The sequence below is a fragment of the Bos taurus genome, chromosome 8, assembly GCF_002263795.3.
Source record: "Bos taurus isolate L1 Dominette 01449 registration number 42190680 breed Hereford chromosome 8, ARS-UCD2.0, whole genome shotgun sequence".
Taxonomy (NCBI): Eukaryota; Metazoa; Chordata; class Mammalia; order Artiodactyla; family Bovidae; genus Bos; species Bos taurus.
The window spans coordinates 96,712,375-96,726,961 of record NC_037335.1 but is presented as its reverse complement, the minus strand read 5'-3'; the positions used below and the strand labels follow the sequence as shown (position 1 = coordinate 96,726,961).

At 45.8% G+C, this 14,587-nt stretch overlaps 1 protein-coding gene across 12 annotated transcripts in view; it reads right to left on the bottom strand.

The window, feature by feature from the left end:
• ZNF462 (zinc finger protein 462) overlaps positions 1-14,587 on the bottom strand; it is a 157,301-nt gene that overhangs the window by 33,615 nt on the left and 109,099 nt on the right. For all 12 annotated transcript variants that reach the window (XR_808518.4, XM_015472673.3, XM_059889081.1 and 9 more), the window contains 2 exons: positions 10,673-10,940; positions 8,656-8,792 (listed from right to left, as the gene is read on the bottom strand). Coding sequence is in view for 11 of the 12 variants with exons in the window: in XM_015472673.3 (XP_015328159.1) it covers positions 8,656-8,792; positions 10,673-10,940 (405 nt within the window). In the remaining variant the exon portion in view is untranslated. The remainder of the gene's footprint in view (positions 1-8,655; positions 8,793-10,672; positions 10,941-14,587) is intronic.

Sequence of the window (14,587 nt, the reverse complement as noted above, 5' to 3'; positions counted from 1 at the left end):
GCGCTGAAGTCGCTCACTCTGGGAGCCCTCCCTCTTGGGCTGGCCTGTGTCTGCCCTTTGGAGAGTTTCTCCCACGAAGGCCTGCCTGCCTCTTAACCAGCACATGCTCATTGCAGGGCAGTCCCTGCCTTGGGAGTCCCTGAATGCAGCAATTAATTGGCCAGCGAGAATGTGGGCAGAGGAAGCATGGAAGGTTGGTGTCTGCACCATACTCCCGGGAGCTCTAATGCATATGTTATTTTCCCTATACAAAGAGTCAGTCGCTTATTTAGAAATATAAATATTTTTAAACCAAAGTCACAGGCAGCTAAGAAACACATGATTATAATGGAATCCACACATTTTCTTAGAATAGCAAATGTTGTAACAGTCTTCTAACCATTCAGTTAGTTCCATGGTTTTGTGTAAATGGGAGGAGAAAAAAATGCTCTGATGTAAACCAATAAGCCTGAAGGAAGCCAGGGCTACGACGGTCATTCTATGCCTCTAACCCAGGACTTCTCAATCACAACGCTACTGATGTTTTGATGTCAGATAATTCTTTCCTCTGGGAGGTTTCCTATGCATTGTAAGATGTATATCAGCACCCCAGGCCCCTGCCCACTGAAGCCAGTAGTGCCCCCTCCTCCCCATCGTGACAACAGAAGATGCCTCCAGACAGCTGCATCGTGAGAAGGCAAGATGGACCCTGGTTCAGACACTGCTCCAAGCCAAGTGCCAGCTGTTCAGTCCAGCCACCCTGGACGTGTAGACATGAGCAGGCTGGCGCCCATGGCAAGAGATAGGGCTCCAGGCTGAAGCCAGGAGACCGGCCCCCACACCCAACACCTCAGGAGGTCATGGGGAAGTGTTGATGTGAACTTTTCTGGCACGTTCTTTGAGACTTGCATCCCCCTCCATTGCTCTGTGTTTGTTCCTGACTTATACAATTTTGCCATTTCTACTGCTTCCCCGGCTCTTTCTTTGGCTCTGGCCTGTCCCACCTGCCCTGGTTCTGTCCACTTCGGTGGAGACAGAGAACAGCTGGAAGTTTCCACATAACGATGCCTCCAACATCTTGAAGACAGTCATTCAGTTGCTCTCCAGCCTTCCCTTCTTCGCTGTAAGGCTTCTTTCAAACTTGGTTTTTCTTATAGGTCTCCTTTTCAATTCCTTTGGTTAGTTTTCTTTGCAGTTTCCAATTTCACTATGTGTGTCTCAGTGCATTTTGCACAAAGTTGGGAGCGTTCAGAATAATACCTTGGAGGTGAAATTGTAACACTGAATGGAAACAGCCACTCCCACTTATTAAGGGCTCACTACCTTTCAAGCATGGTTATGTGTTGGACTCTCTTGGCTACTTTTTATTCTCACAACACCCTGCAAAGTCAGTTTTGAGAGTCTTCAGCGGAAACTGAAACCAGCTCAGTTGAGCTACTTCCTCAAAGTCAGTCCTCTAATTCAGCACAAAGTTGTGGCCTGGGAGCCCAGGTCTACTGACCTTTGCCTGCATGCACCCTCCTCCGTCTCTCCTATAAAGAACTCTCCAGTCACATCCAATCTGTATGCCGTGCACTTCTCAGCCTTTTATTCCTAATAGTTCAAAATCGCAAAAGCTCTCAGTGTCTAAGACAACCATTTTTATCTGAATTTCTTTCAAGTATCTCCTGGATTTCATAAAAGGTCATTTCCCTGATGACTTATTCTGAAAGGTATGACTTCCTCATTTCCAAACTAAGACATAATAACTCCCAAGTCTCTTAGTTATATGGGTTATGGGTGTTAATTTTAGAAAACAAAGTTACCTTTTCCCCACCCCCCTTTCTACAAACATGGCTAACAGGACCAAGATAAAAAAATAAGACAGACTCTGAAAGGCGGGCAAAGGACCGACAGCATTTTCTGAATGAGTTATTCATGGTGGAGGCCAGTGAAGGATATGAGCCGGGAGACTGGACTGTTTCCAGGTAGGGCCTGAGCCCTGTCTTGGCTACAGAAGCTCAGCCACTTGGGGCTTTTCCTACAGGGGGCAGTGACAACTGTGGGTCTTTTCTTGACTTCACACCTCTCAAAATTACCCTGGGTAAGAAATCAAGGCCTGAATCACACTCATTGTGACTCAGCTTCCACCACTGACTGCAAAAATATTATGACTTCACCAGTTTTGACTACAAGATAGATCATGTCTGTCATCTGAAGTGAAGTGAAGTGAAGTTGCTCAGTTGTGTCTGACTCTTTGCGACCCCATGGCCTGCAGCCTACCGGGTTCCTCCGTCCATGGGATTTTCCAGGCAAGAGTACTGGAGTGGGTGCCATCAGAGACTCATACTTAAAAGATACTGAGTGCTGCAGGTGGATACAACACTCAAGAGGCTCCAGCCTGCCGCAGCGCCACACTAAAGCATGTGGGTGCTAAGGTTCATCAAGAGCCCAGAAGTGTGTGCCGGGGGGCGGGGGGGAATAATCTGTAAAATCGCCACCACTAAGGGGGGCGTCGGGGGAGAGGGGGTCACTTCTACTCAAAAGAGTGAAAAAAACCCACATCACCGTGGAGCCCAGAATCACCAAGTAACAATTCTTCCTGAAAGGCAGCCCACAACACACGTGGGTTTCCTCCCCACAGTGTGCCAGGCTGGGGGTAGCGGGGGGTGGGGGCTGAGGGGTGGGTGGGGATTTGAAAGCCACTCACTCCAACCAACTCTGAATGCAGATCGCCATGGTAGAAGGCCTAGACCCCCGCTGAGCCAAACCAAAGATCTATCTGTTACTCTAACTCACAAACCAGTGACAAACGCTGAGGACCAGAAAGCCACCATCCCCAAATATAACCATAAACAGACACATGTAAACGTAAGCACACAGTTCCTGTAAAAAGTTCTGACGTTAGCCAAGCTACCCTCAAGCCAGACAAGAGCTGGGAACTGTACCTTTAACAGGAAGAAGTATGTGATGGGGATGAAGAGAACATGTAATTTCACTGAGTAAGATGAAAGACTGTCAGTCTCACTGTAGTATTTTTTTTCCCCCTCAAGAAAAAATGATACTGATCAGATAAATTAGGGGAGATTAGTTTTGTTCCAAAAACATACCCACCTGCAGGGTTCAGTTATATTTAGCATTTACGTGTGTATTGAGGTTACAGGCTGCAAAAAAGAAACTTTAAGTTTATAAGCCAACTGGAGACCAATCTCAGTGATTACACAGCTCTGTAATTATGAACATTTGATGAAACTGTTTCATGCCTATAATTCAGTTTTTGCCCAATTTCTCAGGTTTGCTATAGGTATATAAGGGACATCCAGGCCAAGCAACACATGAGGCATTCATTGTGCTTCCAATGGTTGTAAGAACTGAGTAGAAATGTACTCTGGCTTCCCTGATGGCTCAGACGGTAAGGAATCTGCCTACAACGCAGGAAACCTGGGTTTGATCCCTGGGCCAGGAAGATCTGCTAGAGAAGGAAATGGCAACCCACTCTTGCCTGCAGAGATCCCATGGACAGAGGGGCCTGGTGGGCTACAGTCCATGGGGTTGCAAAGAGTTGGACATGACTGAGCAACCAAAAACATTGATGTACTCTGAAACTATTTCTTCCCTTGTTCACTGTCTCTCTTCCTACTAAAGTTCACACTCCTTCAGTGCCCAAACCTTGTCTGACTCTTCCTGGCAGTATCCCTAGAGCTTAAAGCAATGTTAGCATGTGGTGGGTGTTCAATAAACATTTGTAACATGAATGAAAACCCATCTAACATCATACCACTTTATCCTTGAACCAGAAGTCTCAGGGCTTAATTTTCCCTGGTTACACTGGTCCCATCATGGTGAACCTCATCAAATGTTGATCTGACCTAAGTTCACGGTTCCTCAAAGAGATGGGTCTATAATCCTTGGCTTTATCTCTGCTAAATTAGAACTCTCCAGGTATCTCATCAGTACCCCAGCTTCCCAACTGTCTACAGAGTAGCATTCTACTCCTGCAATGGGATCCAAGCCCTCTTTCATTTGGCCAGAATATACCTTTCTAGCCTTGCCTCCTAGTACCTTCTAATTTCACTCTGTAAACACATCTTCCCTCTACTCACCTGGGTGGTTTGTTAAAATTTTCCTTACACTCTGTAATGAGTCAAATGGAGCCCCCAGAAATTTATGTCCACCTGGCCCCTCAGAATGTAACCTTATTGAGACCTGAGGTCTTCGCATGTTAGTGAAGATAAGGTCGTATGGGATTGGGGTGTGCCCTAAAGTTAGGGCAAGAAGAAGAGAGAACAGAGACACACACACACAGAGAAGAAGGCCATGTGCAGAGGGAGGGAGAGACTGGAGTGATATGGCTACAAGGCAAGGGATGCCAAGCAAAGTCGGGAGCCAGGAGAAGCTGGGAAGAATCTAGGAAGGATTCTCCCCTAGAGTCTTCAGGGGGAACACAGCCCTACGAACAACTGCATTTCAGACTTCTAGGCTCCAAAACGGGAAAAGAATCCATTTCTGTTAAGTCCCCTACATAATGAATACACCCCCCTCAAGTCCTCTCTGACTGCTGAAATCTTATCATGGATCAGTTTGAAAGCTACCCCCCCACCACCACCTTTTTCTACTCCAAACAGAAATACATCTGCCACTGTCAATCTCCTAGGTACTTATCACTCACTATCTTAAACATACTTATGCACACACTTCATCTTCTTGAGGAGGGCAGACTGGCTCTCAGGTACCCCATCTTAACCCAAAGAACCCAGCACGGTACAGCAAGGAGCAACCAAATAATACATGTCTACTGAATGCATGGACCAACAGAAAGCTCTCTTTTGTAGCAGCCAATGTGATTTCTCATTCAGATCACCCAGGAGTGGAATGAATTCCTTTTCCTTCCTCCCTATTTAAATACAGCAATTTGTCTGGACAAAAAGCTAAGGAGACTGTATTCCTGCAAACAGCAGCTTATTCTCAGGGCCAGTTCAGAAGTTGTTTTTCTTGCCATTCATTCCAAGTATTTTAATTAACCAAAGTCTCAGAAAGATCTCTTACTGCAGGCCCCAGAGACCAAAGATGTTTATTCATCCACAGAGTAAGGAGAGCACAGGTGCAGAGAGAGCCACGTCTTGTTACTCTGAGATCAGCCCCAACTCAAAACTGCCAGGCAGACACCCACCAACCCTGTCTTCCTTGTCAAGACTAGCTCCCACTGAGCTGCCATCTTGACGGAGATGGACCCCAAAGCCAGGCCAGGACGCAGATGGCAGACAGGCTATCCCAAAGTGCCCTGCCTCCCTGTGGCTCAGGGGTCCCCATCTCTGACCCCCAACCTTCAGACGACTCTATCCCCAGACCCAGATACCACAGCCACTGGAATGCTCAATGGGGTGACGCCAACCACCTTCCCAAGGGTGAGACAGTGATGCCTGGTGGGTAAAGGCGTGGACTGGGGGTGAGGCAGGCCTGGGATCAGATCCCAGCTGGGTCGCTTATTAGTCATTTGACCTGGGTAAGATGCTCAATCTTTCTGAACCTGTTTTCTCCCTTGTTATCAGGGATAACAGGTAACACCCACCACTTAGGGTTTTGTGAAAATTCCATGAAATGACTCACTGGAAAGCACTTAGCACAGTACCTGCTACCTAAAAAGTCCTCAGTAACAGTAACTATTGCTGTTGCTGTGGGTGTTGTCACTATTACAACAATCCTCAAATACTCATGTTCATATCAGATTGTGCACTTTCTGACCCCAATGAGGACAAATTCTACATATGCTGATGCTTCTTCTAATATAAATTACCTCTGTAAACAAACAGAAAAGACTGTAAATAACCAGTGACAGGCAATACGATGGATGGATCATGGGATCAGAAACCTGGGTTGACACACAGCTTCCCTGCTCACGGGCTGGGTGACTCTGGTGGAACTACTTCTACCTTCACGGGTCCAGCAAGGGGGCTCGGGGGGAGTTCACCACTGTTTTCAGGCTGGGGGCAGCATGCACTAATTCACACAGCCCCCCCCTCAGGAGAACCCCCTGGAGAAACTCCTTTCAGGTTCCAGCACCTCAGATTCTTGAACATGCAAAAGTCTAATGAACACCCAAAATCAAATTGATTCTGTTGCTGTCTCCCCCACAGAGGGCTGGAGTCCCAGGGCTGAGACAGTAGCCCACTGCTAACAAACGCACAGTATCTTGTGGCAGACACTAAAACTCTAGGTGAGTGTTCTCATACTTTCACATGAACTTTCAACTACTTTTCCCTTATTCTGCATTTGCCCCAATCTCCTCTCATTTTTAATCCTACAGTTCTGCACAACTATCTTTAACGTATCTTCAATTTCTTGTGAAATGACCCTAACTGCTAAGTCACTTCAGCCATGTCCAACTCTGTGTGATCCCATAGATGGCAGCCCACCAGGCTCCCCTGTCCCTGGGATTCTCCAGGCAAGAACACTGGAGTGGGTTGCCATTTCCTTCTCCAATGCATGAAAGTGAAAAGTGAAAGTGAAGTCGCTCAGTCGTGTCCGACTCTTAGTGACCCCATGGACTGCAGCCTACCAGGCTCCTCCGTCCATGGGATTTTCCAGGCAAGAGTACTGGAGTGGGGTGCCATTGCCTTCTCCAAAATGACCCTAAAACACTACACTAAAACAAAGAAAAAATAGTTTTTGCCAGCTTCAAGCCTCACATACATGACAGGACTACAGGTCAAAGTATCATGCCCCCCAGTGAGGGAGGATGATGAAGTGACCGTGTGTGAGAAGCACTGGGTCAGGTGTGGCGTGCTCCAGGCATTAAGTGTTTCTCTCTGCCTTCTCGTTTCCTGGACTCTCAGCTCAGGGAAGGAAAGTCAGTGAGCTTGCATTAGGCATCAAGACTCTGATCCCAGCAGGCATGTGTGCGTGTAAGTCTCTGCAGTCACGTCCAAGTCTTTGTGACCCCACCGACTGTAGCCCACCAGGCTTCTCTGTCCCTGGGATTCTCCAGGCAAGAATATTGGCGTGGGTTGCCATGCCCCGCTCCCGGGGATCTTTCCGACCCAGGAATCAAACCTGAGTCTCCTGCATCTGCTGCACTGGCTGACAGGTTCTTTATCACTAGTGCCACCTGGGAAGCTTGATCCCAGCAGGCAGCAAATGGAAACTAGACTCCACCGCTGAGGCGGGGTCTTACCGCTCCTGTCTGCTCCACAGTAGCGTGACTCATGGCCTCTTCCAAGCAATGGAGGACATGGAGCCATTGACAGATACATGGGCCCAGGGACCAAAAGCCAGGTGACTGAGGCAGCATACCACAAGGGATCCCAGGAGTTCCTGCCTAAACATTCCTGTACGGCTTACTGGCGGACGTCCTCGCCAGCAGGCATCTCACGTCTCGAGTCTGCCTGGGGAGAAGGGAGACCTAAGGGTGCTGAAGGTTAATCTTCCGTGGGGTCTGCAGCAGACGTGGGTGACATGTCACAAAATGCACCAGCCAAAGGCAGTGGCTCTGGGGAAATGCCCCCTGAATACCCAGCATTTCAGAGTAACATCTCCGCAGGGCAGCAGAAGACACTTAATGCATTTGAGTCTCAGGTGGCAAATACTGAAAAGCATTCCTAGGTTAGAGGCAAAGGAAGGAAGATAGGCAGGAAGAGGAAGCAAAGGAGGGAGGGAGGAAGGAAGCAGAGACAGAAAGGTCAGTAGGTGGAAATAGTAACGGGTATTCTAGTCATCTTTTTCCATCCACCTCTGGCTGGAATCTCTTCCGGACAAAGTATAGTTGTTGCATATTTTTCCTTCCAATGCAGAGGGCACATGTTGTTTAATGGTATTTTGATTGGCCAGCAGTAAACTCAGTTCAAAGAAAAAACCAAAAAGAAATATCCCAATATATCACTAAAAGAAGTATCCCAATATACCAAAGGAACCAGCGTTTACAAACACCCAAGATGCATCCACACGGAACACACTAGACACCCAACATGCCACCTCAGAGGCAGTCATCACGTCTTTATGGAGAAGAGGTGAAACACAAGAGGCTTTAAAAACAGAATTTAAACCCACAGTCTATGGCGTTTAACATGTATCAGACTGGGATTTCCTGGCAGTCCAGTGGTTAAGACTCTGCCCTTCCAATGCAGGGGATGTGGGTTCAGCCTCTGGCTGGGAAACTAAGATGCCACATGCTGTGTGGCACAAAATATTAAAAAAATAAAAATTAACATATATCAGGCTACTTTTAGTTTTAAGAATTTTCTCCATCCACTTCAAGGGAAATCCCACATTCTGCTTTGGAGATCATCATTTTGGTCTTCCTTCAAAGAACTGCTTACAACTACAGGGCTCTTCACCTTTCACCGTTGAGTTCAGCCACCCACTCTGCTTCTCATTCACTCCCTCCTTAGCAAGGTCATGAGAGCAGAAGACCCGGGATGTAAAATCTCTCTCTCACAGGGAAGCCCCGCAGAAGTGTTCACTGCGGACTCCATCACCTTTGCCTCTCTCCAGGTGGAGGAAATCCTCTCAGCAGAAAGATGCTCTTACCCTGTTGGCTGTCACTGGGGTGACCGCTGTGATTTCTTTTGGGGAGATAAGGGAAGGAACAAGGGACTGGGGAAAAGGAGTTGCTGCCACCTTGAGACAGCTTCCCTCTAATGCCACCCGAGCCACCCTCCCTCCACCCCTTGCATCCCAAGAAAACCAAGCTCAGAAGGTTACCTCGGTGCAGCACAATGTGGTCGATCATGTTGCGTTTGTATTTGGTGTGATAGAGGCAGAGAGGACAGCGGAGATCTTTGGGGCCCTCCTCGGGGACCGCCGAATGCCCGGCTTCCACATGCATAGTAAAAGCAGATCTGGGAGGGAGTGGGGAGAAAGGCGATGAGTGGGACCCAGAAGCATCACATTCATACCCCTTGCCGGCAGTCCTATGGAGACACCCTGCTGCGGGGGTGGGTTACCCAAAACTATAGTGGTTCATCGTGCTTGCTGAGCACAAGTTCCTCAATTATTTGGGCAATGACTGAACACTCTTCTGCAGTGCTAAATTTCTTTGGGGGAAATTTTGCTACTTGGCTGGGCTCAGGGTAAGTTTGGAAAAAAAAAAGAAACAGACTCCCCATTTTATTTTTGAAAATGAGCAGTTGCCTGTTAAAAATATAAAACAAAATCCCTACGAGAATGGATTTCTCATCATGCTCGGAAGGAGAAGCTGGGATGATTCATCAGCTGCCTCGGTGACTCTTCCCAGGGAAGGAGGGAGGGCGGGTTGCTTGGGAAAGCAGGAAGGTCAATGACCACGTAAAGATGCTCAGAGCTGTTGTACCAGCTCGAATGTGGAGGGTACCACTGCCTCCCTCGCTCCATCCTTTTTAAAACTTCAAATTTTACAAAGCCTTAAATGTCTCATAAAAATGGATGAAACCCAAAGTTTAATGGGCAAGGTCCTCTTCTTGTTAACCCGAGTGCCTCTCTCTGGGGAAACATGTACACCTGTCAATGGGCCCTTGTTATCTGAGTCCTTCTCGACTTCTCTCAGTTCTAAGGTCACATACATATTTATCTATAAAACAACTGAACCACATTAACAGTCAGAGATGTTACACATTTTCCATCAAATCCCAGTGACTAAGATGTTGCTGGAAAAGAGACTTGTTTTTCTATCAATTCAAGTTTGGAGGGGTTATGAAGCCCATCCTCGCCAGCCTCTCCTTGTGGAGCATGTATTGAAATACTGGAGAGACCTAAAGCCCAGGCCCTGACTGCAACAGGAGCAGATAATAATAGCTTCATACCTGTAATACAGCATCTAATCTCATTATAATAGCTTTCTATGATACAATAACATTTTGCATTTCCTTTGTGTTTCCTTTGTGCCAAGCAGTATGCTAAGCACTTTATAGCTTCATTTATTATTATTTTACTCCTCACAAGAGCCCTATGAGGTATGTACTATTATTATCTTTATTTTACAGATATGGAACCAGAGACACAGACAGGTTTAGTAACTTGTCCAAAGTCACACCAGCAGTAAGTGGCAAAGCTGGGGTTCAAACCCTGGCAGTCAGGCTCCATATTCTACACTAGTAACTATGACCCTAAGTGGAATCTCCCAGGATGAGATGAAATCACAGGAGCTTAGATTAAATGAGAGGAAGCACTCCAATCTTTGTCATACTCAGGAGCAAAAAGGACTGTGGATTATCTTTTTCTATGTGGGGACAATCTTTCTGTGATTGTTCAAACTTAGTCTTCCCAGTGTGAAGTCTTGGTTCTCTTTCAATAATATGATCTTAAGAAATAAGAATTCTTTACAAGGGTAGCAGACTGTCACTATCGCTGGATGTTCTCTCTTGACTTTGACTTTGCTTCTGAGAAGACTGTTTTTCCCAAAGACAAAATAAAAAGTGGGGAGGTGGAGGGCACAGATTTCCAAATGGGAAAATACTCACTGCTTCACACGCTGGGTCAGGGAAATCCTTTACACTTCTTGGGCACCCATTTGCTCTGATTTTTAAACTCATTTGTTCTCATATAGCTCTTCATCCCTTCCCCAAACCTAAAAGCAGTATCTGGAACTAGCCTCTTTTTGTGAAGACTGGACCCGACTTGTTCATCATCCCTTGGGCAGGGCCTCCCTTGAACTCCAGATAGAGGAGTGTAAGGGAAGAGTGTAGTGAGGGGCGGAGCAGGCGCAGCCACCTTGTTTCTCAAGGCTGTTCTTCGCATCACTTACTTAAAGCCTGTGTAAAAGGAGCAGTCTTTGCACTTGAAGAGCTTCTTCCCGCCATGCTTGTCCCTGTAATGGCGCCTGATGCTCTGGATATAGCCAGAGGAGAATTCACAGAATTCGCAGTGAAGAATGGCTTCCGTTTTCTGCTCAGCGCCCCCCGCGGCCCCAGAAAGAGGCACGGGGCTCACACGGCTGTTGTTTCTCGCCAGAGCAGCGGACTGATAGTGGTTCAACTGCTGCTGAACATCTGGAGGCTCAGAGTAGGATGAGTCTGTGGACAGACAGGGGAAAATGACGCCAGACACAGAGAACACAGTGGCCGTCTGACACTTGAAAACCCCTGAAAGAAGTTTCGAGTACTTTTCTCTTAAGGGGGCTGACTGTGATCCCAGCTTTCATCTTCATTTACATTCTACAACGCATCTCTGGGGAAAGGCAGGAAGGGAGGAAGCGTCACTTCTTTTAACCTGACTTTGAGGGTTCATGGCATTTAAAAATAAAATTCTGAGGTTAAAGGTTTCAAAGTGAAGGAAGAAAGTAAACTGTTTTTTAAAGGAAATTGCAGTGTGGCAACAGGCTGCCACAGAATACCCGTCCCTGTAGGTGAGATAAATGAACCCACATAATGTACACAGGCATCCTCATGAGAAAGCAAAGTAGGAGATGCAGTATCTCCAACTTTGCAGAACAGAATTATTCAAGCCAACCGGAAAAAAAAGAAAAAAAAAGGGTCTTCAACAGAAATGCTCAAGCACATGGCACTCACAAATATAAAAATGTTTTATGCCTTCGCTGTCAAGCGATTTAAATTTTAAAATATAAAAATCCAATAGTGTTCTCCAGGAATGGATGTTTAAAGCTTAGTCAGCATTAAGATGGAGATTTATTCATAAATCCCATTAAAATGAAATTCCAAACAAGTCTCCCTGAAAGGTATTTTGAAAGTTTTGCAATTTGGAGGAAAATGTCGGAAGCGACAGGCACAAATCTTAAGCCTGTGAAGCTCTGCTGGCATGCGGTGGGGAAATCTGATGTAAAAGGTAGGTGAGAAAAATCTCAGTTTCCTCTTTAAATAATTTTTTTTTTTAAGTTTTAGAAAGAGAAAGGAAGTGAAAAATAAAAGGTCTTCAACCTTTTCCCAACACACCGGTCTGAATGTTGAAGTCAGGAATTCACCAGCACTTGTCATCAGCATTGTCCCGTATAACCTATGGCTACCCATGAATGACACAGATGGGCTCTGTGAATCCCATACAGATGAATCTCAGTGTAACTTTCCTTGAAAAGGAAACAAAGGGCTCTTTTCTTACGCTTTTCAAAAAAGCAGGGGTGAAATGGGACAGAAACTGTACCAGCCTCCTCCTGATTTGATGGACACTTAATTTTCCAAAGTGTGACTCCCCCAGGTGGGACACGTGGGGGCTCTGTAAAAACCCACATTTGATGAAACTGGTACCATCCATCCCGTCGGCCTCTTTGAAAGGAAAAACAATGACAGCAGCTTCCTGTATTGTGGGGCCACCTCCTGTTTTCAAAACACTAAAATACCTCCCCTTCTTGTTTTCTCCTCCCCCTCCTCAATTTGTATTCCTCAGGATTGAGGAAAAGAAAAAAAAACCCTTTGGAAATTGTAAACAAACCTGCCATACACACACACAAATAAAACAAAAGGAAACTTGAACAATATCTCCGAGCCTCCATGGGTTCATTACCAGGTGTAAACCGAAGACAAAGGAAGAAAGAAATGACACAACTGAATTCATTTCACCCGATTCTTTTTATCTCCTTTTTCTTTATTCCTCGACCCTAGTTGATGAACCCACTCAGGATGAGAATAATGCAATTGTCAACTTCTCTTTCTTTCCCTCAATAGCAGGTTTGTTTACCATTTCATGGATTGTTTGAGATGTTTTCTATTTAAGCTCTCAACACTAGTTTCTGTTTAAGACACACACACAATGAAGCAAAAGGCACTCTCTGCCCGCCTCTCTTGTTAACAGGAACGTGAGCTCCTGGGTAAGCACCACCACCCTGGTCAGCCCTAACCTCTGGGCAGCACTGGTTCTGGCTTGACCTCAGTTCTGTAGGAAAGAAATTCTGCTACTGACAAGGCCAAAGTCAGGTCCAACTGCCCTGAGTTGTTGACCATTCACAAGTCTACCTAGAGACCAAGTCAAAGGAACAGTCCATTTCTCAGTAAGCAGCTACCACTGCCTCCAAGGTGGGCTTCCCAGGTGGCTCAGTGGTAAAAATTCTGCCTACCAATGCAGGAGATGCAGGAGAATTGGGCTCTATCCCTGGGTGGGGAAGATCCCCTGGAGAAGGAAATGGCAACCCACTCCAGTATTCCTGGAGAATCCCATAGATGGAGGAGCCTGGTGAGTTCATGGGGTTACAAAGAGTTGGATACGACTGAGCGCCTGAACAAAAACTGCCTCCAAGACTCAGCACCCGCTTCAGTGAGGCCCACAAGTTAGCACGGATGCTACCCTGGACACAAGACACTGGACAGCTTCAATCCCTTTATACCAAAATCACAAAGCGGCTCCTAATGTGATGATAAACCAGGTCTATCTGTCTCCCCTACCTTTCATCACCCCTAGTCTAGCACATGAACAACTCTCTTGGGTAAACTTTCCCAAGCATTTGACAATACGTTTTTTCTCGTTTCTAGGGACTAAGGCATATTAATTACTCCATCGCAAAAAAACAAATTCTTCGATTTTCACACCGGTACTTCTGTGATATGAAACTTGAAGAAATAAAAATGCAAGAAGTCGTGGAGAAAGCATTCCAAGAGAGGAAATTCATCACCTGTCTCAAATGGCAGTGTGAAAAGAACAACTCTACATACCTGTGTCATAAAATCCTTCTTTCCTGGTTAGAATCAGGTGGGCAGGTTTATTTACAAAAATAAGCAGATCCCACCACTTAGGATACATTTGAAAGAATGCCAAGGTGACAATTTTGGGGTCTCCTGAGAGCTTTATTGTCCTCTATCATGCCAAGACACACTCTTCCTCGCTCTCACTTGGAGTTTGTGAATAATACAAGCTTTAACACTTCAGGCACTAAAATGACAAAGATGTGAGTATATCTGATTTCACTTATCCCCAAAAAGTCTATCTACTGAGCTACATAAAATCCCAGTTTGTTCACGAGGCCTGGCCAGAAGAGCAGAAGAGGGTGGTTTTGTGCCCAGTTAGAAAGACAAACAGATTGTTAGCAGTGAAGGGTATGTCACATAAGTTAAAAATCATCATTAAGGCTATTTTCTTTCATTCCAAGCTTAAGAAAGGAAAGCAAAAAAAGAAACCCTGTGCTTGCTCAGAGGGCCCAACTTGTGGTCATGGGAACATACAGCAGGTGGAGTACAGGAGAGTGAATCCAGAGAAAAGCCCTGTACCCAACTGCTGGCCACACAAGTTCCCTCTTTACCCCTGGCATGGCCAGATATATCTACAATGGAACCAACAGCCAAGAGGGTGTCAGTCCATCCATTCTTAATCCAACCCTGAGATGTGCAGTTCAGCAAAGAATGTTGGTCTCTGACTTCCGACTACTTATACACAAGAGTCTGTAAGGCCTCCTCAGATGACCATTTTGCCTTTTTAAGGTCTTACAAATAGCTGAGAAAAGAAAAGAAGTAAAAGGCAAAGGAGAAAAGGAAAGATATATCCATTTGAATGCAGAGTTTCAAAGAATAGCAAGGAGAGATAAGGAAGCCTTCCTGTGTGATCAATGCAAAGAAATAGAGGAAAACAATAGAATGGGAAAGACTAGAGATCTCTTCAAGAAAATCAGAGATACCAAGGGAACATTTCATGCAAAGATGGGCATAATTAAGGACAGAAATGGTATGGACCTAACAGAAGCAGAAGATATTAAGAAGAGGTGGCAAGAATACACAGAAGAACT